Source organism: Lutra lutra, chromosome 2 (assembly GCF_902655055.1).
Source record: "Lutra lutra chromosome 2, mLutLut1.2, whole genome shotgun sequence".
Classification (NCBI taxonomy): domain Eukaryota; kingdom Metazoa; phylum Chordata; class Mammalia; order Carnivora; family Mustelidae; genus Lutra; species Lutra lutra.
In genome coordinates, this window is record NC_062279.1 from 114,035,609 (window position 1) to 114,063,519 (window position 27,911).

Genomic DNA, 27,911 nt, shown 5'->3' on the forward strand with positions numbered 1-27,911 from the left:
TAATAAAAAGATAATGGATGTAGATTAGCATCTATAAAAGTGTAAAGCAGATATGGTAAACATGACCACATTCACCTAGTGCTAGAATTACTAGAACTGGTTGGTACTGCTTGGAGCTTGCAGTGTATTTAGGTCAAATAAATTATGGTGCTGTAATTGGAATATATAATAAAACTCTTCATTACAAGGAAGCATTATAGACTAAATATAGAAAGGCTGCAATAAGAAACACCTGCAAAATGGGTGGGAAAGGAAGTGGCCGTGGACATAGCCTTAATTACCTTTGATGTTACGTAGGACCACCTTCCTCTCCTTTAAAATCTTGGCTGGTGTCACTGAAACTCAATATAGGGCTACATAGGAATCCAGTATAGCAAACTTTCCAATTCTGAAAGGCTAAAGGCCATAAGATTTGCTACTCCCATAAGTTTCCTACAACTAACTCGGAACAGGGTTCATCATGAAGTTTTGGAAATTATTTTAAAAGATTTAACTTACAGGGTACTAGATTAGAGAGCAAAGGTTCATTGAGGACATTATCTGAGCATGAAAATAAATATTGCTTTAAAGGGACATATAGAATAAGCTAATAGCTACTGTCATATAATCAAAATTATTAAGAGTATTTGCTTTTTTGGCTTGCCTTTTATATGAGATCTACTTTTATACAGTTACAGAAAATCTTTTGATGAGAATCTGGAAGTTGTCAGGTGCTCTAGCTATCTCCATCATTTTCACAGTTCCAGAAATCCCTCTTTGTTCCTCTGATCCTTCTTCTCTGTTACAGTTGGATCCATAGATTAATTTTCTAACATTGTCTATGATGCATAGTAAAACTGAATTATGAAAAAATTACTTTGCACATATTAAAAATTAAGAAAAAAATGAAATCTGTGCATATAAAAACATGGGGTATGGCACATTTGTATATAGTGTAGAATTGAAACTGAATGCAAGATGTTTGGAAGATAATAAGAGATTAAGAAAAAGGAAAAAGGAAGGAACAAAAAGGGAAAGGTGAAGATGCGATGGTGTGACTGTTTTTATCTTAGGGACTTTGTGCATGATCTTCATACTGTTTGCTCTCGGGTTTAGTGTTCTTATAAATACAGCAAGTCAGATTCCACAGGAAACAGGAATTAAAATAATGGTGAAGATTTAAGAATTGGATACACAGAAAATTACACCCCTTTTATCATGAAGCATCTTTGTCCCATGGCATGCATATTGAGCAGTTGTTCTGGGGTATAAGACGAGACAGAGCAAGACAGGCTGGGTTCATCATGTGCTTCTTGAATTTCGAGGGTTGTCCAAACGGCCAGGTTGCATTTATGTACTTCAACTTTTTCTCTAACCAAAATTTATACTGTACTATGAGATCTAGTCTGAATGGTCCTAGTAACTTAGGGCATCATCTTTGACTCAAACAGACTTCAGTTCCCAGTTTTGTTACTTTCCACCTTGATCTTGAATAAGTTTCATTCTCCAACTCTCTGCTACTTCACCTTCAAAAGGGAAAATAATAATAGTACCTACCTCCAGATTTTTTATGAGGACTAAATGAGATCATTCTTGTTAACTACTTAGCACTGTACCTGGAATACACTTTAAAAACTCAAGTAGAAGAAATAAAAATCATTATTGTTATTATGGGTGGGGGCAGCATCAAATTTGAGCTAATGAGTCTTTGTATATACACAGCTCCAAAAAAACCACAATCCTATTTCAAGGGGTCTTAGCAGAATTCAAAGGCTTGTTTGTGAAGTCAATGATGTTTTAAGTCATATGGTACCCCACTGGAATATATTAGAATATTAGGGAATGTTAGCAAAGGGGTGTTAGAATGTATAACCACCCATATTTCTTCCATGATTAAATCTAAATCCATTCTGCTGTACTTTACATTATATGGTCTACATTACAGGGTCAACTGATAACAAAATCGTGTCATTTATAACTGATTGAAGTTCAACTCTAGAAAGTTTGGTTCCAGAGCTTATGGTTAATAATCACCAGGCTAAGCTAGTATCTCTCATAGGTTACTATTTATTTAAAAAAAATTATATAGGCCCAACTGGCTAAAGATCCAGAACAAGCATTTTTAAAAAATTAACAGTTGAGTATACTGATACACATGCTTATAGAAATAATGAGGAATTTTACTGTCATACTTCACATTGGCTAGAAGTTCCTTACTATAGATAATGCTGTCCAATTCAGCATTTAATATACAAAAATGATAGGGAGAACTGTGTGTGTATCTGAATGGAAACTTGGAGGATAAATTAAATATGGGAAATATGCGTTAAAGAGAAGTAGCAAATGCTTTCATTATTTATCTGGTCATTCAGCCAGTAATATTAAGTGCCAAGTGCAGGTAGATTTTTTTAAAAAGGAGATTCTCACCAATTTTTTTTTATAACTATAAGCTCCAAAAATGCAATTCAACTATTTATACAATGATTGAATTAACTTGTTTTAAGCTATAGAATGTCCTGAGAGTAAAGACCTGTGAGAAATTCAATAATCATTAGATAAAGACTATAGAAGGCATTACAGAGACCCTAGAAACAATACACAGGGACGTATCCACATACAATATAATAATACATTTTCCTTCCAAAAGTCTGACAAAAATCTCACATTATGGTCAGTTTACATGCTTTTATTAAGCAAAGGAATGTGACACAAATTTTAAAAAGGTTTTTCATAAAATAAAAGTTAAAGTTTCTGCTTTTTTTTTTTTTAAGATTTTATTTACTTATTTGACAGAGGGAGAGAGATCACAAGTAGGCAGAGAGGGAGGTGGGGGGGGCAGGCTCCCTGCTGAGCAGAGAGCCCTATGTGGGGCTTCCCGAGCCAAAGGCAGAGGCTTAACCACTGAGCCATGGAGGCGCCCCTCTGCTTAATTTCTAATGATTTTTTTTTAACCAAGAGTTTACATGTGTTATCAAAACAACAGCTTGCAATTGCATGAACAGTTGCTTGAAGCTTGACCCTTGAGAAAAGAGTTTTTAAGTTCTCTTGTGTCAGATCATTATCTGTTACGTTTAATGTTTATTATCTTTACGTTTTCTTTTATTGCAAGTTAAATGAAAAATAAATATACGGGATGGTAATCTTTTGTCAGGTACAAAGACCGAGAACATACTCCTAGTGTTTTTCACAATATTTTGAATTTCTAATCTGCAAAGAAGGAAAAGTGTGTTCCTTTTTGAACTCGGCATTTGAAACTCACTACATCAGTGAACATTCTTTAGCACGTGGACTTTAGATCCTGGACTTATTAAATATAGGAGCATTAATGAGAACAATGGTGTGTATTAGTGTTTTTTTCCCATTTATCATTAAGTTATAACATATACAAGAAAACATAATTTCCAATTTCTTATCTAAGTGCAGTGCCCCAACCCATTCCTGAAATTCGGTTCGGAGCAATTAAAGAATGGCCTGACTTGGCATTTTTTTTGATTTCCAGTGTTTCAGCGTATAATGTTTGTGCACACTGGAAACATTTTAGCTTCTGGAGTTTTATGTCCCACATGATTTTCGCTCTTCTTAAAGTCGTAACAAACAATTCTGGTCACGTCATCTATGCATTTATTGAATACAATGCCTATGGGGCTTAGAGAAAATCCGAACCACACGATTAGGTTTTCCTGGTTCCCAGGAAGCTCACAATCTACCCTCAGACTCTTAAAGGCGCTTGGCCTCTCAGGTCTGAGGCGCCACAAGAAGGCTGCTCCAGCAGGCCTGGGTACGCAAAGTTGCTTCCTGGCCGGAACGCCAACTTGGCAAGGATCTGCTGCTGGCAAACGCAGATTAGTAAGGATAAAGTCGCCACAGACTCAACCAAGCAAAGCATAAATGGCCCTTTCAGCATGAGCCTGCGAGAAGGGATGTTACTGAGCCCAGCAACCCAAATTACTTTTTCTGGGATCACCGAACTCGAGTTTTTGGGGTTGTTTGTTTTGTTTTAACGCTTTCGGATTCATGAGGCAGGTGCCTCATCACCTAACCCTCCCACCTCGCTTTCTTTCGCGTAACTCCTCTACCTCCTTGCTCAAGTTCAACTTTTTAATGGGCTTTAGAGGAGCGCAGTAGGCTGAGAGGCTGGGAAGGTGAGAGAAAGCGCGCTACCACCACGTTGATTTCCACTGCAATAGCGTGATGGCGGAGGGGGGAAAAAAAAGGCGGGTACGGGGACCAAAGGGGTGGTGGCAGAAAGGGCAAAGGGCACGCATCGCAGGGGGAACAGGGGGCGGGGCTACGTGCCAGTCCCAGGGTTCCCAGCTCGGGTGCGACCGGCGGGCTCCTGAGCGTCCGAGCCTGCCAGCCGATCGCCGCTCCCCGGGCGAGCATCCTTGTCCCAGTACCTCCCCCTCGACCAGCGAGCGCGTCGCACGAAGGCGCGTCCGCATCCATGCCTCAGACTGGGGAGCAGAAGGCGTTCACAGACCCGGGCGTGTGATGTGAGGCTGAGCGCGTGGCATCCGCGTCTTGCCCGGCTGAGCCGGACGCGGGAGAAGAGGGGCGCGCTCCAGCTCTTCTAGCGGTGCGCTGGGCGGGGCGCGGCTTGGGGGGGCCCGGCCACCCGCGGGAAGCAGCGGAAGAGCAGGCGCGCTGCGGACCCGAGGGAGGGCACCGTTAAAGCTTTGCCATCAATTGTGAGCCCAGTGAGTCCGTCCTAAGCTAGCACACTAACTCTACAGCTTCCCTCACGCCCCCAAACCACCGAAGGCGGCGACACCTGATCCAGCGCACAAGCACGGATCCCTTCTGTCCCCGGATACAATTACGCGGCAGAGACACATTCAAACTCACGCGCAGCAGTCCAGAGCCGAGTAAGTAGAGGGACGGCGCCGTTCCAGTGGGCGGAAGGGGGGCGGGCTGGGAGGAGGAGATGGGCGTTGTTTGCTCCCAAAGGTGAGCGCTGGGCGAATGGCTGCGATCCAGGGGCGGGGGGCTGGGATCGGAAAGGACGGATGAGGTTGGGCTGAGAGCGACACAGGGAGTGGGGGTGGGGGGTAAGGAGAAAGGTTAATAAGATTTGAGGTCTTTCCTAGTTGCCCCCGGTAGCTCCCGTACTTTCTTCTCCCATATGGCACCCTTTTGAGGGTCTACTTGAGTTCATGCGTGTTGAACTCGAGAGGGGAGGGGAGAACCTGGAGCGGATCTGGCGGAGGACCTTGCACTTGACCCTGGAGGGATGGGCATCAGGGAGCTCCAAGGCCGGTGCCCGCTGCCTGCAGGGATGGGGGACCAGGAAGTTTCGGACCTCTCTTAACAGTCTTCTACTTCGTCCTCTCTCTAAAGGGGAACTGGGTGTGTTGGGGGTGGGGAATGTCTCGGGGCTGCGCGCGCGCACACACACACACCCTCTCGCACACTGTCTCTGTCTCTCTCACTCACTGTCTCTGTCTCTCTCACTCACTCTGGGGACCCTTGAGCATCTGCCGGAGCCCATATGCCCGCGTGACCCCCCGCCCCCAGGAATGTATAGTGGTGGCGGGGTCGCTCGCCGGTTCACACGCGGTTGAGAGAACCATGCGGAGTGCCCTTGCGTTAGAGAAGCTCCTACGGGCTGCCGAGGTTAGAGAGGAGTTGCAAGAAGGACGTGCTGCAGGAAGTAGGGCGCCTTTCACGGGTTGGAGGAGCGGCGAGGGAGCCTGGGATGCGTGATTTGGGGTTGTAGGAGGCGAACCGCATCGGAAGGCGCAAGTATGTGCAGTGCGACGGGGCAAAAGAACAGGCTGAGGTGGGGAGGGGTGTACCCAAACGTACGTGGAAGCTCGCTGGTTCAGTTTTGCGTTGATAAAGTTGAGTGCGGTGAATGTACTATGCAGCACTTCCTCAGGGAAAGAACCGCTTCTGTACCCTGTACTGCTGGTTGCTGTCACCTTAAAGTATCACGGGGCGCTGGGGTGGGGAAGAAGGTGGGCCAACTTCTGAGACTCCCGCAGACTAACTCGCTGGAACGCTAGATCATGTTAAGTAGCCATTCTTAAGAAGGAGAGGGCGTATCACTAGAGGACGGGTGGTGTGCGGTGTTCTCCAGCAGGAGTGACCCAGAGTCAGTGTTAGTAATAGAGATAGCCCTTTATTCCAGGTGGGTTCCACCCAGAAACAAACAAAGGAACAAACAAACACACACTACTCTAGAAACAGTCCCCTCAGGCTGTCACCTTGGATATTGAGTTTTTGAAGATTAATAGCCTAAAGGTGTGGTTCTTTGGCTATATATGCCAGGTGTGCTGCGGTTTCTTCTGATAATTTCATGGTTGAAAAAAGTTCTCCACTCAGAATTTCTGTGCTTTTATATCTCTAGGGGGAAGAAATGACTGTCGTTTGAAGGAAGGATAGAAAGTCCCTTTTAATTGGTATTCTGCTCATATTAGGATTAATCACACTTTATTCTCTGGAGATTTTTAAATTGATTGAAGAGTTATGCACTTCAGTGTTATATGATAAGGGGTTCCAGAATTTGTTAACTAAGCTTAATCATAGATCAGCATTTTTTTTTTTTTTCAGTGCCAGAGGGGGAAATAGTGGATTTAGTTTTCTTCTGTAAAAACTCTCTCTTGATAGTTAGTTTGAGGTTTTGCTTTAGGAATGTAACTCGGTTCATCAAATATTCTAGATAATTTCAAAGGGAAATACTCCAGTAGTATTTGATTTGCCTGCCACCCAGAAGAGGAAGGTGACATCTAGTGTGTGATTTAGTGCGGTAGGACTGTTCAAAAACTACAGTGAAGTTTGATGCCTTGACATTTGGTAAAAGCTTAATAGTGTTTTAGTAGCTGGGCATAACTTAGGAGAAACAATATTTCTGACTTTTTCTGGGTAGTACTACTATAGAGATTCAAACTCTTTTAAATTTCCAGAACTTTGTGCATGTTGTGTTAATACTTGGTGAACTTATTAGGATAAACCAGTAAGATAAATAAAGATATTTATAACAAAATCTATTTCTTATAAAATCTTTTTGTGGAAATAGTTTGACAGTTAACATTTAATTTAAATTACTTAAAACATTTCATGATACCTTATCAGCTTAATTACCACTTCAATATGGATGACAAAGGAAAATAACCACATTCCCGATTTGCAGACTCCTTTTCAAAGTTATTTAAAAATTACTTGTCAAATAATACTGAGTTGGTGCTGTTTAATTCAACTAGATTTTCAGAATATACCAGGAGAATAAGAACTCTTGATTATTTTTGTAATATATATTAATACTACAGCTATTGATACTGATAACTCTCTGGGTTGTTGCTTATTTACATAAGTGCATTTTCTCCTTAGCTGACCCCTCCCATGATCAGCTGATTATTGAAACTTAAAAATTCAGCTGTTAAATAATTTCTAAATCTTACACTCTTACTTGCTTCCCTGGATTTAAATTAAATTTTTTTTTATTGGCTTTATGAGCATGAATTCATAGAGAATTGAATAGTGCTATTTGTTGAGGTGTATAGAGCTGTTTTTGTTTATAGTAAATGGTCTCAGTCTGCCCTGTTGAAATACTAGATTGGAGACAGAAGTACTATTCTTTTTACGGTTTTTCTGGGTCCTCTTTCTGTTATCAGCTATCTCTGCTGCTGTCAGGCTGTGAGCGAGTCCTGCGGCTATGTTATCTGTTGTCTTTTCTTTCTGTGAAGTGATGTGGGCAATTGGTCTAGTATAAAGCCTGTGGGCTTTGTGTCAGGTACTTGGTGTTCTCATGCTTTATTTCTGTGCTGGATTTTAAGCCGTATGGCTGAGGTTCCCAAAGGGACTAGTAGGATGGCCTCTATATGTATGGTTTTAATGTCATTGTTTTACAGAATATTTTGTGTATGAGATCTTTAGAAGGGTGTCTTAATTTCAGACAGTTCAGTCCTATGAAAAATCTTTGCTTTTCTGAGAAATTGCAGTAGCCCTTAAAAAAAAAGTTTACTTTTCTTAGAGTAGGCCCAGATTGTCTTTGTTTAGGAATATGTGTCCAGTGATGTTTTCTTTTTATTTTTTTAATTTTTTTTTTATTTTTTAAAGATTTTATTTATTTATTTGATAGATCACAAGTAGGCAGAGAGGCAGGCAGAGAGAGAGAGGAGGAAGCAGGCTCCCTGCTGAGCAGAGAGCCCAATGAGGGGGCTCGATCCCAGGACCCTGGGATCATGACCTGAGCCGAAGGCAGAGGCTTTAACCCACTGAGCCACCCAGGCGCCCCCAGTGATGTTTTCTATACCACTTTCTGCCTTTAAAACTAGCTATCTGGATGGAATGTTGGTAACATTTTCCTACTCTGGTGTAAAAGGTGTGATTTGATAATCTCGATCACCTATTGAAGTGAGGTCAATCATTTCAATACTATTTTGCAAACTCCCTGTGGAGGAGCTACATAATCAAATTAGTTTGAATAAATTAGTTTAATTTAGTTTTGGAGGACAGTAGTAATAATCAACATCTTCCTAAACTAAAACATTTCACAAGCATTCCTTCTTTTATTCAGCAAATATTTATTAAAAGTATACTATGTTCTTGTGCTTTGGGGATATACAGACACAGAAGACTGTAGAAAGGCTCTGGGTTTAAGAGGTTAGATAGATTAGGGACGCCTGGGTGGCTCAGTTGTTAAGCAGCTGCCTTCGGCTCAGGTCAAGATCCCAGCGTCCTGGGATCGAGTCCCACATCGGGCTCCTTGCTCGTCAGGGAACCTGCTTCTCCCTCTGCCTCTGCCTGCCATTCTGTCTGCCTGTGCTTGCTCTCACTCCCTCTCTCTCTCACAAATAAATAAATAAAATCTTTAAAAAATAAATAAAAAAAAAATTAAAAAATAAATAAATAAAACTTTAAAAAAAAAAGAGGTTAGATAGATTGAAAACACACTAGTTTCAATAAGTGCACTCACAGAACCTACAACATTATATTGCACTTACTGAAACTAGTGTTTTTAATCTATCTAACCTCTTAAACCCGGAGCCTCATAGTCCATAGAGGCACGGGCAAGGTCATGGGGGGGGCTGTTTGCCATCATAAGGAATATGGACCATTTTCTGTTCAGGTTTGTTTCAAAAAAGGAATGATATGATGCAAAGATAGCTCTTAAAGCCGTCTAGAAGGATGGATCTGAGGAATGTGAGACAGGAACGGCAGCTTAGAAGATACCAGAGTGATCTCATTGAGGACTTTATACAGTAGTGGTAGTAGAGAGATAAAGAAAAGGTTTTGGTCACAGATGTTAAGGTAGGGGAATCTCTAGGATCAGCAGTGTGACGTCAATACGAGGAGAGGCAGGTCAGAGGAGCAAGGGTGTTTCAGTTCAGTTTTGAAAGAGTATGAAGTACCTACAGAATGTCCAGCTGGAGAGGAGTGTCCAATGGATCAATGCACAGAAGTTCTGAGTAGAGGAGTCTTGGCTGGATAAATAAGGTAGATAAATGGACAGACGGATAGGTAGGTAGAAAAGTGGATGGATAGATGGAAGTGTATGGATAGATGGATGGATGATTGGATGTGCCTTCCAGGGCAAGTACAATGAGTAAGAGAGAAATAGAAGCCTAGGGAAATCCTAAAATCCTAACAATCCTAAAAATCCTAACAGTTTGGTGAGAAATAGGGAACAGTAAAGAATGAGAAGTACAGAATGAAAGGTGGGAGGAGAATGAGGCTAGAACAGCTTTTGAGTAGCCGAAGGAGGAAAGAAGTTCAAGAAGTAAGATCAAGTACTAAAATGAGGGGTATCAGACAGTCCTGATTCTGCTCCTGCTTAAATTCTGTGACCTTGAACTTAGGGTACTGTTCTCACCTACAAAAAGAGGATCAAAGTGTGTACACCAAGTGGCTACTTTGAGGATCAAGTGAGATAAAGTCTGGTATGCTCTGTGCCTGCAAGGTCGTTGGTTTGTGCTTGGTGAACGCTAGCTGTCTTTTGTGAAAAGCAGAACTTCGATTTGGTGATTAGTTGGTCTGTGGAGACTATTGCTTTTGGCATTACTTGCTGTCAGGATTCAAGGAGGGTGATTAAAGTTATGTTTAAGATGAAAACTTGATCAGATTTATAGCCTTTGGGGAGGAAGCCAGTAGAAGAGAGGCAATTGGAAAATTTGAAGGGAGCAGAGAGAGCATTGGAAGGCATTCCTTGAGGAGAGGGTGGGAATTGCAAGAGCTCTGGGGCTTTGTTGGGATCCTTAGGACAAGCCTCACTTTTCTACCAGCCTGGAGGGTTCTTACTCTTATCCCTTATTCTAAAGCAGGCAGGTTGTTTTTTAAAAGCATCTGGTAATCAAATCAAATCATAGACGTTTTAAATGTTAAACCGTTTCTGGTATTAAAAGTGAGTTCTGGTTTCTTAGATAATCTAATAAGGGCATAAGTTAATCATTTTAAAAGAGTTGGAACAAAAACAGCAAAAAACAAGACAAACGATATTAAAACTGAACAAAATATTTAATAATTGATGATTCAGAAGGCATCTCCATATCATATGGGGTCTTAAAAGTCAACACTGTGGGAAGCAGTTATTAACTTGTGTAATAAGAGAAGGACTGATTCATTAAGTGTTTTTAAAAAATTAAGTGTACTGTGGCAGATTTAAAAATACCTTTTTTTCTTAGGATTTTCTCTATTTGGAGGAGGTAATGCTTTATATTAGAGATAAACATCTAAAATTAGATTTCTATTTTAATACGTGTTTACATTTTTCACCCTGTAATTCGTGAGCATTTTGAAAAAAATGTTTGCATGTAGGAACTGGTTTGGTAACCAATCAATAGCTGAACATAATGCATATTATTTACTAATTGGTTACAAGCCATATTAATGATTAATTGGTTATAAATGATTTGATTTTTCTTTTTTAGTGCAAATTAGTATGGATCTTTCAATACATACCTTTATTCGCCGCGTGTCATTTGTTTATATAGCACTTAGAGTATATGTAGTTTTTAGAATTTCTAATAAAGTTTTTTTGAATAAAATGGAATTAAATGTTCATATTTTTAAGGTGAATCGTTATATCCGTAGTTTTTACATGTTCAATGTGCGTGGTTTTTCATCTCTGTGATGATGTTCTTTACTTGAACTTCTCTAGCCACACTTTTTGTTACCAGGACCTCTCTATTTTGAGGTTGAATTTTGGTACTTTTTGTCCACTTGGCGCTAATTCCCTCACAGTGTCTCGTCTCATTCTTGCAAAGCGGGGTGGTCTGTGCATTTCCATATTGTATATGCACCAACTCGGTTTTAGACTAGATACTGTCCTGCTCAGCACTGCCTATGGAGATGACAGATGCCAAGTTGAAATTGACTTGGATGTGTGTGCCATCGTTAGGTCAGCATTTGGGGGTGTGGAGCCAAACAAAAATGGAACCTTTGGATTTATGAATGGTGGGGCATCTAGGACAGCATAGGTCAGTTCCTACTTCTTGGCTGGAAATTTATAGACGTATTAAAACATTTGGAAAGAACGTGTGATTAGGAACATTTCAGAGAGACTGTGTATTTTGCTCTTAGTTTTGTGCTATTTATCTGTATTGTTAATAATCAAAATAATCACTGTATTGATTATATTTGCCCTGGCTTGGTTTAGATAACAGAAATACATCTGTAGGTACTCCAGTTCATTAAAAAAATTTACATTATAACCGACTTGGTAAATATTTGCTTGATTTTGGAATATTATTAATACAAAATTTGTGTAAAATTACTTTGAACTTTCCAGTTCTGTTTTTTTAATTAATCTTTGAAATATTTTCAAGACAATGAGTCATATTTTTTTTAGCTATAGCATTGGCTATAACTAGCTTTATTAAATAATAACTGTGGTGCTGATTTTCTTTCAAGTGAGACGTTTCAGTTTAATACTACGTCCCCATGAATTAAAAAAAAAAATTAAAAGGAAGTAGGATCAAGTGTTACAAATATGCTCTATTTTTTGTATGTTCCTGAAAAGTTGTATAAAAAACCAGGTTCTATAAATCAGATAATATTTATAGAATATAAATAAAGGTGATGGGTATACAGATGTTTGTTAATATTTATAATACTTTTTCTGTATGTTTGAAATATTTTACAGTAAAAAAAATATGGACAAATGTACACACTAAGCCTATCCGTGTACCCAGAGACTTTGCTATTTAAAGCAATATCAAAGTAAATCTTTCCATAAAAAGAATTCCCTTTCGATTAATCTGTTTGGCAAATTCAGATTTTCCTAATCCACTTAAGCAAATACACGCCACCCCCACACCAGCCGCAAACTTTGGCATACCTCTGTACCATATTTTGAACATAGTTGCAGCCACCAGAATTTCCTAAACTTCTGAATTTAAGATAAAGGTTTAATGTGAGCCTCATCATAATATTCCTTACTCTAAAGAGGAGGCATCCAAAGAAGGATTTGTGTTTTCTATTTTCAGGTTTTGAACCAGCAGTGGAGTGAATGGTTCGAGAGCGTTGCCTTTCAGCTTTGAGAGTATTGCTCTAAGACTGAAGGGTCAGGGCACAACCTGCAAGCCCTTCCCTGTGGGCTCTTGGGAAGAAAAGCCATTGTGCTTTACATAGCTTTTGCATGTGTGCTTCTGTACCTGGTGTTCATTTGTACTCACCAGCCAATCAGGGAGAGCGGGGCTTAGAGGAAAACTAGTCAAACAGGTTTGCCCGTCTATTTAAATGGGGGTGGGGGGAGCACAGTGAAATTTGTGGATAAGGTCAAGGGTGAAACTATTTTAAGGAATATTAATGCTGATCACTAACTCTTATTTTCTCCAGGGTTTTGAAAATACTCTGGGGGCATTTGTGAGAATATATCTTCATGGAGCTTAGAGTGAGAGTAAAGGGAACTGAAAGAAGTGAATAAAACATAGGGAATTAGAACAACATGAACAGAGGGTAAGGAAAAACAATAGCCGAGGGGGAGTAAAAACAAAAACAAAAACAAAAAAACGATAGGAAGAGGACCAGTGTTTCAGTGCCCCTTCTAGGCTTTGTGTAAGCTTTGATCTGAGAATGAGTTTAATTAAAACAAGTTAATACCGGTGGTCTTCAGTACCCAATATGGAGAACGCTCTACTGGGTCAGGGCTGAGGCTTCCAAGGAATATTCCTGGGAAAATGTTATAGATAACCATCTCTTAACACTGACTTCATCTTGGAAGTACATCGTTCCCTTGAACAACAGTAAAATGTTATATTCATGCAGCTTTTTTGTGGCTTATAAATCTCTTACTCATACTCTCTTACCGTGTGATTCTCATTCCACCCCTGTGCGCTGTCCAGTAAGGACTTCAGTAACTTCCGGAGGTCGCTAGCACAGTCTGTGAGGATTTGGTGTTGGAACACAACCTTCTTTCCTAGATTGGGCCCTGGAGCTACAGCTCACCACCTGCTGAGACCTGGACCTCCTTGAAATGACCGTTGTTGAATAAGTCTTTCTTTAGATCTCACCAGAGACGCTTTACCCACTCATTGAAGATTTTCTTCCCCTTGACCCTCTGGGCTGGTTAGCTATTTGTGCGCAGGCATTGAGGTTTTATTTATACATCGGTGATGCAGATTTGCAAGGCTAACTCTGGTCTTTCTCTCTTTGTAGAGTCTTAACAGATAATTACGTTTTTTATTTATAATTTAGTTTTTTATTTTGTATTTATGTACGAATATAAGCACACCTCATGTCATAACAGCAGTTGGAGGAACAAATGATGACACACCTGGGATCATGCCCCACATCGGGTTCTCTGCTCAGCAGGGAGCCTGCCCCCCTCCTCCCCCTCTGCCTGCTTCTCTGCCAATCACAAGCAGCGATCTCTCTCTGTGTGTCAAATACATGAATAAAATAAATAAATAAAATCTTAAAAAACAAAAAAAAAACAAAAAAAAAAGCAAAAAATTGCTTAATTGCTTATGCTTTCTCATCATTATTTTTACTAGTAAAAATACTTCAGCTTACAGTTTTGATACTCCTTAAATGCATTCCTCTTCCTACTCCTACTTCTCTGCCCTAAAGTTCATGGCAGGGGAGACATTTTGAACCAGACATGTTGATTCCTAGAGTTCTGTATAGTGAGCATCTGTAATGTTACATGAATTAATTCAGCCATTCATTGAACAAGCAGCCTATTATATGACAGAACTCTTCTGCCTTAGAGCCACAAATACATGGTGATTCTTAAAAATCTAATACAAAACGTACAAGTTGTATGTATAAAGGTTTAAGAAGGTCATTTTTAAGGCTTTTCAGAAACTGCTTTCGATTTGCATATCTCAGAATTTAAGAAGAAGTTGATCTGTACTCTGACACAGGGCAGTGGCCACTTTGGAGTCTATGTGGTAGAGGTACGAGAGAGTGGATTGGGACCTGGGAAACTCAAGTGCTGCATCCCGCTCTGCCAGCAAGTAGCTACAGACTTAGCCAGGTGATGCCAGGCGACCGCCCCCCTGGAGAGCTTGTCCCTTTCTTTACAAATGAGAGGATTTGGATTCTGTTATCTCTAGTCTTGAAATTGGGCCTTTGACATTTTTAAAATGAAAAACATATTTTAAAAATATTTGGTATCGTTTCATAATAAATGTAATAAGTACCAGTATTAAGTATATTTATGTTTCCAAGACTAATAACAATGGCAGTGCTATACAAAAGACTTCTCTGACTTGCTTCATTATGCTGAATACTATTTATAATTCCAGATGAATTATATATTCAGGTAAAATTATATTTTCATCTGTTAGTAGGGAAACATCAGAGCAATGCATTCAGTCTTTCTACGGGACCTACCAAAATCTCCCTTTTCTGGGGAAAATATAACTTTGCTCTTTCATCTAATACCCCATAATAACCTTCTCTTAGTGGTTATGCAGGTATTTTATAAGACAGCATGGGAAAGTTTGTTGTTTGTTCACGTGAATAGGGAAGCGTCAGAAGTTTGTTTTTTGTTTTGATTTGTTTTTGGTTATGTTAATGCAGATGTCTTCCGTTCTAAAACGTGTTTAAGACCTCACTTGACAATTTTTTTTGGTGACTTGTAATAATGTAGATAATTGTTAAAAATCCATTTGAACTAGGGATAGTAACGAAAGGATTGTTTTATTAATATAAGAGAAACAATCCTGTGATATTTTGGGGTCCTTGCAACCTTAAGAATGTCATGTAATGATATTTTGAAAAGCTGTTTCCTGGGGCATCTGTTTGGCTCAGTTTGTAGAACATGTGACTCTTGATCTCATGGTTGTGAGTTCGAGCCCCACTTTGTGGACGTAGAGATTACTTCAAAAAATTATAATAAAATCTTAAAAAGAAAGCTGTTTCCCCACATGTGAATTTGTCTTGTTTTGGGAGAAGGTGAAAATTTGATCTGGATCTCCTCCACATTCACTGTGGTATTCCATGATTTAGAATCCCAGTAAAAGAGAATTATAAAAAGTCCTAATGAAACATTTTAAAACATTAACCAAACATCAGTTTTCTTTTAAGAAAGCATATACCTATAAGAACTTAAAGTCTCAAGCAGTCTCATTTATGAAACTTTTTTCATCTGCTTAAAGATGAGATCAGAAAAAAAACAAAGAATTTCCTTATTGTTTGTTGAGTGTGATCACATGATACAGTTGCATGGAGATAACTGTACCAGGCTGGTCTTGAGATGAAAAGAAACCCACACTTATTCCTGTGTGATGTGATGATGTATATATATATATATCATACATATTTTAAAACTGGGTATGTGATAGGGGTGACTGGGTGGCTCAGTCAGTTAAGCATCTGCCTTGGACTCAGGTCCTGATCCCGGGGTCCTGGGATTGAGCCCCATATCCAGCTCAGTGGGGAGCTTGCTTCACCCTCTCCTCCCCTCCCCACTTATATTCTCAAATAAACAAGTAAATAAAATCTTTAAAAAAAACCCTGGGAATGTGCTAAAGATCAAAAGTGTTTTAATGCCACTGTTTTCTTTATTAAAAAAGACAATTGCATTTTTTAAAATTGCAAGCTTTTATCTCTGTGTGTGATTCTGGAAATGGGGCCTGAACCAGCAGCATCAGCATCAACTGGGAATTTGTTAAAAATGAAGATTTGGGGGCCCAGCCCAGATCCCTGGAATTTGAAATTGGGAGGACACTGCCCAAAGTCTTTGTTTTAACTAGCTTTCCGGATGGTTCTGATGCAGGCTGAAGTTGTAAAACCACTGATCTCTGATACTAAATGAAATCAGTTCAGTTTTCCCATGTGATGAAAACATTTCTGATCATTTTAGGGACAAAGAAAAATTAGGTTTCGATTTCAAAATGCTTTCCTGTTAATACTTTCCTACATACACACTCTGCTCCTTCATTATTAAATGAAGCATTTTGTTTAAATAATGGGTTGGATTAGTTGTTTACTTTTGTGTATTTTACTATGATTTTGTGTAAGTGCAGTCCAGTGGTTCTCAGTACTGTAATTACTTGGAGGGTATTATTAAAAAAGCAAAAGAAAAAAATGCTAAGACCAAAGTCTTATCCCCAGAAATTCTGATTTAATTGATAAGCTAGGGGCTGGTAGGTTTCTCAGGCATCTCTAGTTCTTAGAAGCATCCAGGTGATTATAAGGTATCGTCAGAGTTGAGAGCCACTGGAATGTAGCCATATGTTCGAAGATTGGCTCACCTACCACGTAACAGTCCCTTAAAAAATTATATAAGTAAATTAGATCCTTCCATTATTTTAAGCAAATTATCTTTTGTGTATGTGCAATTAGAAAATATGGGACGCCTGAGTGGCTCAGTGGGTTAAGCCGCTGCCTTCAGCTCAGGTCATGATCCCAGGGTCCTGGGATCGAGTCCCGCATGGGCTCCTTGCTCGGCAGGGAGCCTGCTTCTCTCTCTGCCTGCCTCTCTGCCTGCTTGTGTGCTCGCTCGCTCTCTCCTTCTGCCTGACAAATAAATAAATGAAATATTTAAAAAAATAATAATAATTTATTTTCCAGTAGGTTATGGTATTGTTGACTGGTTGGCCATGTTATTAAATAGGTTTTAATTGTCCTTAATTCTATTTCTTGACTTTACCCTGGATCCTTACTTACCAAAGGGCATTCCGTGTCCCTGCACCCTGCTGTTCTACCAGAATGCTTAGAAGGAAATGATCCAGGGCCACACAATAGCTGTACTGAGTCAGAATTCGCATTTTAATAGCATCCCTATGAAATTTGCCTTTGCATTAAAAATTCTTGATAACATAATCCTCAAAATTGGGGTGAGTTTCCTTTTTCTCCTTTTTTTCCCCTTAGCATCTATTTATCTGGTCTTGACTACTTTATGAACCAAATCATATCGGTGTCATTAAACCTATTTTTAAATCCATTTTTTCAGTAAGTTTTTTAATTGTAAGGGATCTCCAAGATGATCTAATGTCATAGCTTACCTGGCAGGAGAAGGAAATGAGGCACGGAAAAATTAAACGACTTGGCCCAAATTACAAAAGCTGTTGATCGGGGAATCCATAGATGCATGCCATATATATTTTTATTTTTTCTTGCATTATTGAGACTTCATTATAGGGTCACTAAAAATGATATTATTTTCATAATGTAAACAACTTGAAATGCAAGCTGCCTGAAATGACCGTCTTAGGTTACCCAAATATGGCATATATCCAAAAAAACAAAACTTTAAATACACAATGACAGTTATTTAGATTACCTATCTAATGTGACACTGGTTAATATATTACTAATACACTAATATTTCAAATTACATCATAATTTGTGGGGTTAAGTGGTAATGAGAAAGTTGGATGTGTAATATACTGAAAATTGAAAGGTACCATCATGTCCTTACAAATCACTCAAACTGTACTCATGTGTTCCCGAGAGAGTATAGGTACTTCATAACAGAATATTAAGAACATACGCTTTGGGAGCTCTTGCTTGTTTATTCTGAGTTCCTCCGGATCTTGAGTGGGTGTTATGCTTTCTGAGTACCCAGCACAACTGAGCTTTAACTTTGTCTTTCTATTTCAGAGGCACATGCCCTTTGAATCACTTGTGTTTCTCTTGATGCACATAGGATTGAATATTAGATCCTTGTCTTTCAGTCTGGTGGTTGAATTGCATCAATATCTCCAGATGCTTATTAGAAATGCAGATTTTGGGGTTTCCCCCCCCAGACTTCCTAATAGCCTGTGTGATGAAGAAACCCCAGAATCCACATTTTTTAGTAAGCACCACAGGTGATTTTTCTGGACACGAACATTTGAGGACTATTTCATTAGATAATTAAATTTGTGTGTTTAATATAGCTATATTTAATCACTAGTATTGAGTGGTAATTTGATACCTATTCTAGGCAAGGTACTGAGTGGCATTGTATGTTGGTATCCATATCATCCTGTTGTTCCTTCCTCTCTTTTGCTTGTTTGTATCTTCCCTTCCCACCTGATGATGCTGGAGAAGTGCCCAGGAGGGCCTGGGCCAGCTTCCACTGATAAGGGAATAGCATTGGGTTTCTCATGACAGCTTTACCATCTGTACTAGATGCCCGACAAGATACTGGCAGTGTAGTAAAGTGGTTAAGTGCAGCTAACTTGGAATGCTGTAAGAACAACAAAGGACAGCAGAAACACTCTTTATAATCTCTCCTTCACAAAGAGGTTTTTCGTGTGCCCCTTGGCACACGTTTAAGTCCCAAGTGCAGAATTAACATTTTTGAATGGTATTGCTACTGGTTTATTCCTTTCAGTATTTCGTGTGTATAAAGAAAAATCTGCCTGTGTGGCACATTTAGAAATTTATGTTGGTCTCATTTTCTTTAAGGTGACATGGCGTTGTCAGGAATGTGGTATTAATGGTAGAATATTTTGTGTTGTGCCTTTTGATTTTGTTATTAGACACAAAAGCAATATTAAAAAAAAGCATAAATGACTGTGCTAGAAATTTTGACTGAAAGCTTTTGACAAGTAGCTTTGGATAAATTTATTGACTAATTTCTTAAGTCAGTGAAATGGAACCCAGGTTCTTCCTTTGCATTTAGCATATAGTGGTTGTACTTCTGTAGTTACATCGTACACTTCCATACAAATAGGTAGTAACTGTGATTTCCCGTGAGTGACCCAAAACCATGAATATGGGGAAGTGGTTGACCTTGCCAGCCTCCCATCTCCAGTGAGGGTGTTCCCATTTCACAGCGTGATTTTAGGGGACTCCTTCCTCTCTGTAGTTTAGTTGCAAGAAGACAGTCATGGTTAAATTCAGAGCACTAGCTATTGCCTGCTTATGAAACTGTTGACCAATTCTTTAGCAATAAAGCAGTTTCCTCCCAGTTTACCCATAGTTAGAACTTTTTTTTTCAGCTTGGTTTTCTTCTTTGTGTTGTGGGATAAAAGTGGGTAACGTGGTTGAGGATGTGAACCTCTGTAGTATACAAATGCTAGATCTCTCTCAGGTTCTCAGTCTTCCTGTCTGTGAAATGGGAACAACTCTTTTTCCTTGGTGTAGGGTCTTTATAACATGAGGTCATGCTCATTAAGCCTGTAGGGCAAGGAAGGCACACAGCGCATAGTACAGCTCTTTTTAAGATCTGCTGTTTATTGATAGTTTTATGTGAGGATGCAGGGCCCCAGCTGGAGGGTGACTAGCTTGTTCCGGTTTGCCCAGGTAAGAACCCTGGAAGGTCCACATCCTGGAAATCCCCTCAGGTCTAGGCAAGGCAGGATGGTGACTCACCCCAATGCTGGACACAGAGACTCAAGATAACAGTGGCTTTGAAAAAAGTAGTAGAGTTGCTTCACGGAGAAGGGTCCTCATGGGTCTGAGCAAGGCGGGGCTGATACTGGCTTCTACCTTGTCACGCCAGTATCTTTGTTGTTCCAACTTTATACTTCTGCCTGTGTGGTCCAGGATGTTAATCATTCTCCTTCCAGCCTCCAGGAAGGTGGAAGGTGAAAGTGAAACCTCTGAAGGCATAAATTAGAGATTGTGCGTAGCGCTTCTGCTTCTGTTCCATGTCCATTCACCAGAACGTACTTTCAGGGCTCAAACTAGCTCTTAGTGAGGCTGGAAAGTGGCTTTGGTCTTCCTGGCGGTGAGTCAAGGGAAGGCAGAGGATTCCCTTACTAGAAAAGAGGAGAAAAATATATGCCGCTGCTGTCTCTCCTGGGCCTAAAATGGCCTCCTACAAACTCCAGCTTCTTCTCCCATTCTTTTGTTATTTAATGTAACGGTCATTTATACATCAAATGTGTAAGAAGTTAATAAATAAGATGCAGAAAGATCCCTAAATTTAGGAAGGGCTGAAATGCAGTCTATGCTACTTTCTTCCTCCAACTGCAATACCTATTACCTTAGAAATTTTTTCTGTAACTGAGATGTGTAACTGACTTTAGCGCCTCAGGCAAAAGCTTTTGATTTAGAATTTTGTTGAGAAGTAAGGCAGTTGATAAAATTGCATTTCATTCATTGAAGATTAAAGAAAACAATGGGTCTGTTAGTGGTAATGCCTGTGGTCCAGCTACATATCTGGTTCAAAATCACAATTATAGTTAATTCATTCAGTAAATATTTATTGGCACTTACTACAAGGTTAGCAAAGGGAATGAAATAGTCACCTACTTTGACTAAAATCTCCAACCTTTTGGAGCTTAAATTGTGCTAGAGGATACAGAAATTGGATTTGTTTTGTTTTGTTTTGTTTTTAAATGAAGTAAAATTAACATTCAGTGTGGTATTAGTTTTAGGTGTATAATAGTGGTTGGATAATGCTACACATTACTCAGTGTATGCAGTGTTATTACGGTATTATTGACGTATTCCCTGTGTCCTACATTTCAGCTCCATGACTTAATTATTTATACCTAGAAGTTTGTCCCTCTTAAACCCTTTTATCTATTTCATCCCCTGCTTTGACCATCACCAGTTCTATTTAAAGTCTTTTTTGTTTGTTCATTTGTTTCGTTTTTTAGATTCCTTAAATAAGTGAAACTCTATGGTGTATGTCTTTCTCTGACTTGTTTCACTTAGCATAATACCTCTAGGTCCATCCATGTTGTTGCAGATGGCAAGATCTCATTCCTTTCTATGGCTGAGTAGTACCTCATGCATATACAACACTTCTTCATCTGGTTGTCTATCGATGGACACTTTGGTGGCTTCCATAACTTGGCTTTTGTAATTAATGCTGGCAGTAAACATAGGAGTGCATATGTCTTTTCAAATTTGTGTTTTCATTTTCTCTGGATAAATACCCAGTCGTGAAATAATTGGATCCTATAATATTTCTATTTTTAATTTTTTGAGGAATCTGTACTGTTTCCCACAGTGCATTGCACTGATTTACATTTCCATCAACAGGGCACAAGATTCCCTTTTTCTCCAGATCCTCACCAACACTTGTTATCTTTTTGTCTTTTTGATACTACATTCTTCCTGGTGTGAGGGGATATCCTGCTGTGGTTTTAATTTGCATTTCCTTGATGAGTCCTGATGTGGAGCATCTTTTTGTGGGTCTGTTGGTCATCTTTATATCTTTATGTCTTCTTTGGAAAAATGCCTATTCAGGTCCTTTGTCTATTTTTAAATCAGATTTTTTGGGTTTTGTTTTTGTTTTTGTTTTTGTTTTTGGTGTTGAGTGGTAGAAGTTCTTTGGATATTTTGGATACTAACCCCTTATCGGACATATCATTTGCAAATATCTTCTCAGATTCCCTGGGTTGCCTTCTCATTTTGTTGACGGTTTTCTTTGCTGTGCAAAAGCTTTTCACTTTCATGTAGTTCTGGTAGTTCATTTTTTGCTTTTGTTTCTCTTGCCTGAGGCACCTATCTAGAAAAATGTTGCTAAGGCTGATTTCCAAGGGATTACTGTCCATATTTTCTTTTAGGAGTTTTATGGTTTCAGGTCTCACATTTGGGTCTTTAGTTCATTTTGAGTTTATTTTTGTGGTTGGTGTAAGAAAGTGTTAATGGAACCTGGACTGGATCTGACGGAAGAACCAAGCGGCACTGGGAGACTTTGGAGGATCGGAGGTTTATTTAACATGGGTTGGCTCAGAGGAGGTTGTTCTCCAAAGGTCTTAGCCCCGAGCCCAAGCAGGGCGGGGGATTTATACCCTTCTTCTTCCGCATACTTGGTACTTCTGTCACGGGCGGACAACAGGGTAGGAAAGGAGAACCCGGGAGGGCTTTGAGACAGGGACTGGAATTCCCTTGCTGGTTTGGTCAGCCATCTTCAAGTACAGTTTTTCCCTATCATTCCCCTCTTTGATGCCCCTTTAAATACCTAGTTTAGAGGGCATCATTATCATCTATTATAATGGCCCTGCAAGGCTAGTATCTGGGGCGCAGCTCACGTGTTAACAGTGTTTTCTATGAACTTAGCAATCCATCTTAAGGTTCCTAAGGCTGTCCAACAAACAATAACAATAACAAGTTTCTGGGAGAAAGTCCAGTCAGAAGGGGCAGTAGTGTTAAGTCTAACAACGGAGGTGAGGGATATTGTGCTGACAATAGTCTGGGACCATGGTGAACAGATGTCCATCAGTCGGTGGGGTCTCATTGAAGGTGGAGCTGGAGCCGGTCCATAGGATCTGGTTGGGCTTTCCACTGGTGTGATTCATCCAACTGGTGACAGCTGCCTTTACTCTAAAGCAGTGAATCCATTGGGTGACACCCAAGACCTTGAGAGCAGTAGGGGTGGTTAGAACAACAGTGTGGGGGCCCTGTCCACCATGGTTTGAGGGGGTCCTTTCTAATGCTTCTCAGGAGATGTGCCTTAGACTTTTCCCCAGGGCTTGGAGATATTGGGACACTTCTAAGTTTCCAATCTGTTCGAGGTCTCCTCTAAGCCTACTTACTACAGGGGGTGGCCTGCCATAGAGCTTTTGAGGTGAATTATATCTGTGGCAATCTTTTAAATCCAGTTGATTAGAATAAACAGGATCAATGACCTCCAACAGTTATGTTCTACAAAAGTATGACATTCAGGTCCAGGCATAAGGATAGCTGGATTTAAAATTTGACAGGTTTTAGGTATTATTTCAGGCGTATCTACCAGTGTACCTGGTATAAATAAGTTGGCCTCCATCATCCATTGGTGGCCTTTGGTTTCTAAGACACTCTGGACCTGATGTGAAGTCATTACAGTCAGGGACTGTCCCCTAGTGAGCTTTGAGGCTCCTTTTACCAAGAGCACTACTGTATGCTTAGCTAAAGCCTTTGTTTGCAATTGCACCTCAGTAGAGGTGGCTTCTAGGATAAATATAACTGAAAAATACCATTATGAAGACCTCTTTGTTTGAGGTAAAGAGTTAACATACTAATTACAAAGGATCACTGGCAAGTGGGAGAAAACTTGTCTCAGGAGATCCTAAGTGCATAACCCAATCCAGTCATAAAGAGAGAGGCGTCGGGGTGCCTGGGTGGCTCAGTGCGTTAAAGCCTCTGCCTTCAGCTCAGGTCATGATCCCAGGTCCTGGGATCGAGCCCCGCATCGGGCTCTCTCCTCATCAGGGAGCCTGCTTCCTCCTCTCTCTCTCTCTGCCTGCCTCTCTGTCTACTTGTGATCTCTGTCTGTCAAATAAATAAATAAAATCTTTAAAAAAAAAAAAAAAGAGAGAGAGTGGTGTCATCCATTATCTCCACAAGTCCATAGTCATTCCACATAGTCTACCCTCTGGAGTGGGGTATGCTCTGGCTTTTAGGGAATGATTTCGTTATCCCAGCCACTTAGAACTGGTCAAGGTGATAAGTTATACAATTGTTGGGGAATCAGTCCCCTTTCCAGTTGTTTAATCGTGTGTCATGGAGTCCTGTTATTATTAGCCCCACAGAATAAAAACAAGAAGATTGTCTAAACGAGCTATTGCGCAGCATCTCTGAAGTTTACTTTAAGTTGTCTAGTTTAGGTAAACAAAAAACGCTTAAAGACAATGAACTCTAGAATTTACATCCACAAAGGTGGATTATTTAAACGTATTTTTTCTCTCTAAAATAACCCTCATTTCCAGAGATAGCCAAATCAGGACTAACTTACTTGAGAAACAAGTTAATTAGTTACATAATTAGTTACATTAATTAGTTAATAGTTACATAAACTCAGCAAGAACAGTGAGTGATCATATTGATCTTTTAGAATCTGCTTTGCAGGAGCTTTATAAGGAATCTCTAGTTTGAACTTCTGGTAGCCTCTACAGGCCAGAAGCCAAGCCATGCACTTGCCATCAGACATACCTGCAATACCTCTAAGGTTTGGGCAGATCCTCTTCATGAGGTGCCCAGAGTATCCTGAGGTTCCTGCCCCTGCCAGGAAGTGACATACTTTACTCATCTGGTGAGGTTCCTGGGACCTCTGAAAGCAAGGTATCAGGCCAACAGTTCCAAGGGGCTTTACGGCTCTAGGTTTCATAAAGTCAACCTTAGCTCCTTAAAGCTGTCTGGTCATATCTGAGTCTATGCATGTCTTCCTCAAATAATGATATCCCAGTCAAACAAAGCCTTGGTAAAATAACCAATGTTTCCAATAGTGTCCTGTTACAAGAACAGATTCTTACTGAACTTACACAAATGACTAGGATTGCCATGGAAAAGAAGGTACACTTAATGAGACCTTCTGAGTTTCAGAGGGTTCAGATAGAAAAGTTGAATGCTTTAATTTGCTTACAAATGATTATTTTAGGGGCGCCTGGGTGGCTCAATGGGTTAAGCCGCTGCCTTCGGCTCAGGTCATGATCTCAGAGCCCTGGGATCGAGCCCCGCCTCGGGCTCTCTGCTCAGCAGGGAGCCTGCTTCCTCCTCTCTCTCTGCCTGCCTCTCTGCCTGCTTGTGATCTCTCTGTCAAATAAATAAATAAAATCTTAAAAAAAAAAAAACAAATGATTATTTTATCATGTTTCTTATATCATAGAAATCTTATGTTTCCTTAATTAGGAAGAGTGAACGTTAAGGAAGCAGCAATGTTTTTCAAACAGGGATCACAAAACTATAATCATTTTTTTAGTTCATTTAGTCCCATATTACTGATTCTTGTTCAGTCTGAATGCAGCTTCTTAGTTCTGGAAGTTCTTGCTCATTTCAGTTTTAGGATTTTTAATATACTGAATACTTGTATCTGTCCTTTATATGAATCTCTTTGAAGATCTAAGTCACTTTACAAGAGAATTAGGCTAATTATAAATGACAGAAACTCAGGATAGACATGGTTAATGATCTGATAGGAGAGTTTACTATGATACGATTGATGAGGAAACTCCGTTTATTCTGTGATACTTAACACTTCAATAGCCGGAACCAGATTGTTACATACCAAACAAGCAAGCCTAATTAGTCAGCAAGAGTTTGTTCATGATTTAAATCTTGGGGAAGTTTGTTAAAACCTTAAAAAGTTTTAAAACACATGCCTACATAGGATTGGGGATGTTGAAGACCTGATAAAGGCAAGACATAGAAACTTTTTTTTAAGCAGGTGGAGAGAAAACAACTATTTGCATTTTCTTATTAAGAGCAGACCAACAATTGAGAATACTGTCTTTTTGAACAGAGAGAAAACCAACTTTCTATACCAGTGTCTTTTAAAAATTCATTTCAATCTTAGTCCATCCTGACCACACCTAAAATTCATTTCCAAAGATTTCCCATCAGAAACCTTCTACAACTTCCCTTTGCATTCAGGTTTTGTCCCAAGCCATTTCTTTCCAAACAACCATCTCATTTAAGACAAAATTACCTTCTTTTACCTTCAGAAAAATGCATTCCCATTCTTTATCTTTCTTACATATCTCCTACTTTTCCACATACAGAGTTGATTCCCTTATTTCCATCAGTCTTACAGTTAGCAGGATTTTGCACTCTTTAGAAATCTTAATCTCCAGTGAAGACTAAGGAGTAGCCAATTGTGAACTGTTACAGCAGAATTCTTAAATGGCAAATTTGTGAAATCAGTTAAGCACAAAACATGTTTACCAACAGATTTAAATATTCTTAGTTCTTTGCAGTAAGTCAAAAGCACAAACCTATGTCCTGTAATCAGTGCTTTAGCACTTTATCCCATTTGGAAAGGACCTAGATGTTCAACAAATTTAATTCCATCTGTTATCCAACCAAAACTTTCTGAAGTTTCAGGTTACCAAAGACTTTGAAAGCTACTTTAATAATTACCCATGAAAACTTTGATAAGATAACCATTTTAGTCATCTTTTTACAAACAACTCAACAGAGATAACATGAGGTTTTTTGACCTTTGGTAAACCTTGATAGAATAAAAGTTTCCTGTTTGCCACTGATAACTTAAAAGACACATCTTTCTTAACTAAATGAACAAACTTAGTTTAAATGCTGAATTATGTTCCACTTGGATCCTCCCCTTGGTCAATTTTTACCTGAGACACATGTAGAAATCTGGAGTGGATGGTGTTAGGTCTGGGGGTGCTTTTCTTGGTCCTGACAGTGAAGAGAGGGGCCATGGTGCCTGAGGCACTGAGGATGGTCCAGAAGCCAATAATGCAGGCCACACCCAAAGTGGTGCAGAAACAGGAAAAGGTGGATGGGGATACAGAAGAGAGAGTGCTTCCAGAGGGCAGAGAAAAGGTTCCCGGTTCAGGAGATCATCATCAGCTCCAGACAAGCAGACGCCATGTTTTCCAGCCGACAAGGGGGGATAGGTAGTCCATGTCGGGCCAGATAAGACAGGGAATTTCCCGGAAACAAAGGGAGTTTCAGCAGCTGCTTGGGAATATTACTTAAAGCCCTTGCTCTGAAGGACACCGGGGATCGTAACCTGAGCAGAAGGCAGACGCTTAACCCACTGAGCCACCCAGGCACCTACCCCACTTTCTCTTAAAGATAAATATGAGAGCTCTTGTTATTTTACATCCTGTTTCTGTCTGGATCAAGTTTCCTATGGGCTGTCAGAGCTGCTAAATCGAGTATCTCCCCATGCATGCCACTTACAAGAAGCAGAAGCACTGTCTTCCTGCTGTTCAGCTTTAGGCCCTGGGTCAGAGGACTGTGGTCCCCACACTTTCTGATGGGTTCATCCTTGTCTAGAGCTCATCTGTGTCCCCTGGTGCCCCCCAGGCAGGGCCTCCCTGATAGGCTTTGCTTCCTTACAGCCTTTGGGCTCTTTTACTTGGGTTACAAATGTCCTACTTTGGTCCTTCCTATTAGCACAGAATCAGACCCATGGGGGCAGAGTTTGGGCTACCTGAAGGCAAGAATCAATATATGGGAATTGAATCAGGGTGTCTGGGAGTCCCGACTATAATTTCGTAAATGACCTGGACAGTGGGTAGGTCTTAGGGCCAGTGGACCCCAAAGGTGGCCCATTCCATTTCACATAATGTGCCTAATTTTCCACATGTTTTGATTCCATAGTCTCCTGAGAATCCTTTCTTAAAATTTTGAGCATACAGTCTAAAGACTGTAGGTTTTGAAGAGCTTCCTCCCATGAGGAGCAGGGGGGCTCTCTTGGCCACCCTGTGTGTTCCCTCCCTGTGTCATTGGTGTAAAGACAAAGGGTGGTTGTCCCTCCAAAGGAGAGACCAGTCAGATGCCCGCCTGTCCGTCCTCTGGAGGAGAACTGAGTGCCTCTTAGCCTTCGTGAGTCTGTATAAATCCCAGACTGGCACCCCAAAGACCCTATGAGGTCACCATGGAAGCAGGTTAGGGCCCACTCGGACTCTGCAGGCTTCTGGGACCCTAAGGGTGTCCACCCGTGGAGAACAGAATCAGTCTGCCTGACAAGCCAGGTCAAACAGCACATTCCCTCACGCATTCACACCGAAGTTATTACAGTTCCTCCCCCCAACTCCAGGAGGCCCTGACCTGTAGCATTCCTTTAGGAAATTCCTTCCTGTCCCCTCTTTTGGGGGTTCCTGACCTGAGGGACCTCCTCCTCTCCCCTGGGGGCCCTCTCCCGCTTTGAGATCTCTAAGAGGTCTCTGGGAAGTGATCAATTTCCCCTTCCACCCTCATGG

At 40.3% G+C, this 27,911-nt stretch overlaps 1 protein-coding gene across 3 annotated transcripts in view; it reads left to right on the forward strand.

The window, feature by feature from the left end:
• Window positions 1–4,270: 4,270 nt before the first annotated feature.
• UGT8 (UDP glycosyltransferase 8) overlaps window positions 4,271–27,911 on the forward strand; it is an 87,936-nt gene continuing 64,295 nt past the window's right edge. For 2 of the 3 annotated variants that reach the window (XM_047718301.1, XM_047718299.1), the window contains exon 1: window positions 5,410–5,721. Coding sequence is in view for 1 of the 3 variants with exons in the window: in XM_047718299.1 (XP_047574255.1) it covers window position 5,721 (1 nt within the window). In the remaining 2 variants the exon portion in view is untranslated. Of the gene's footprint in view, window positions 4,844–5,409; window positions 5,722–27,911 lie in introns of those variants that run through there. The other variant, XM_047718300.1, reaches the window with a different exon arrangement.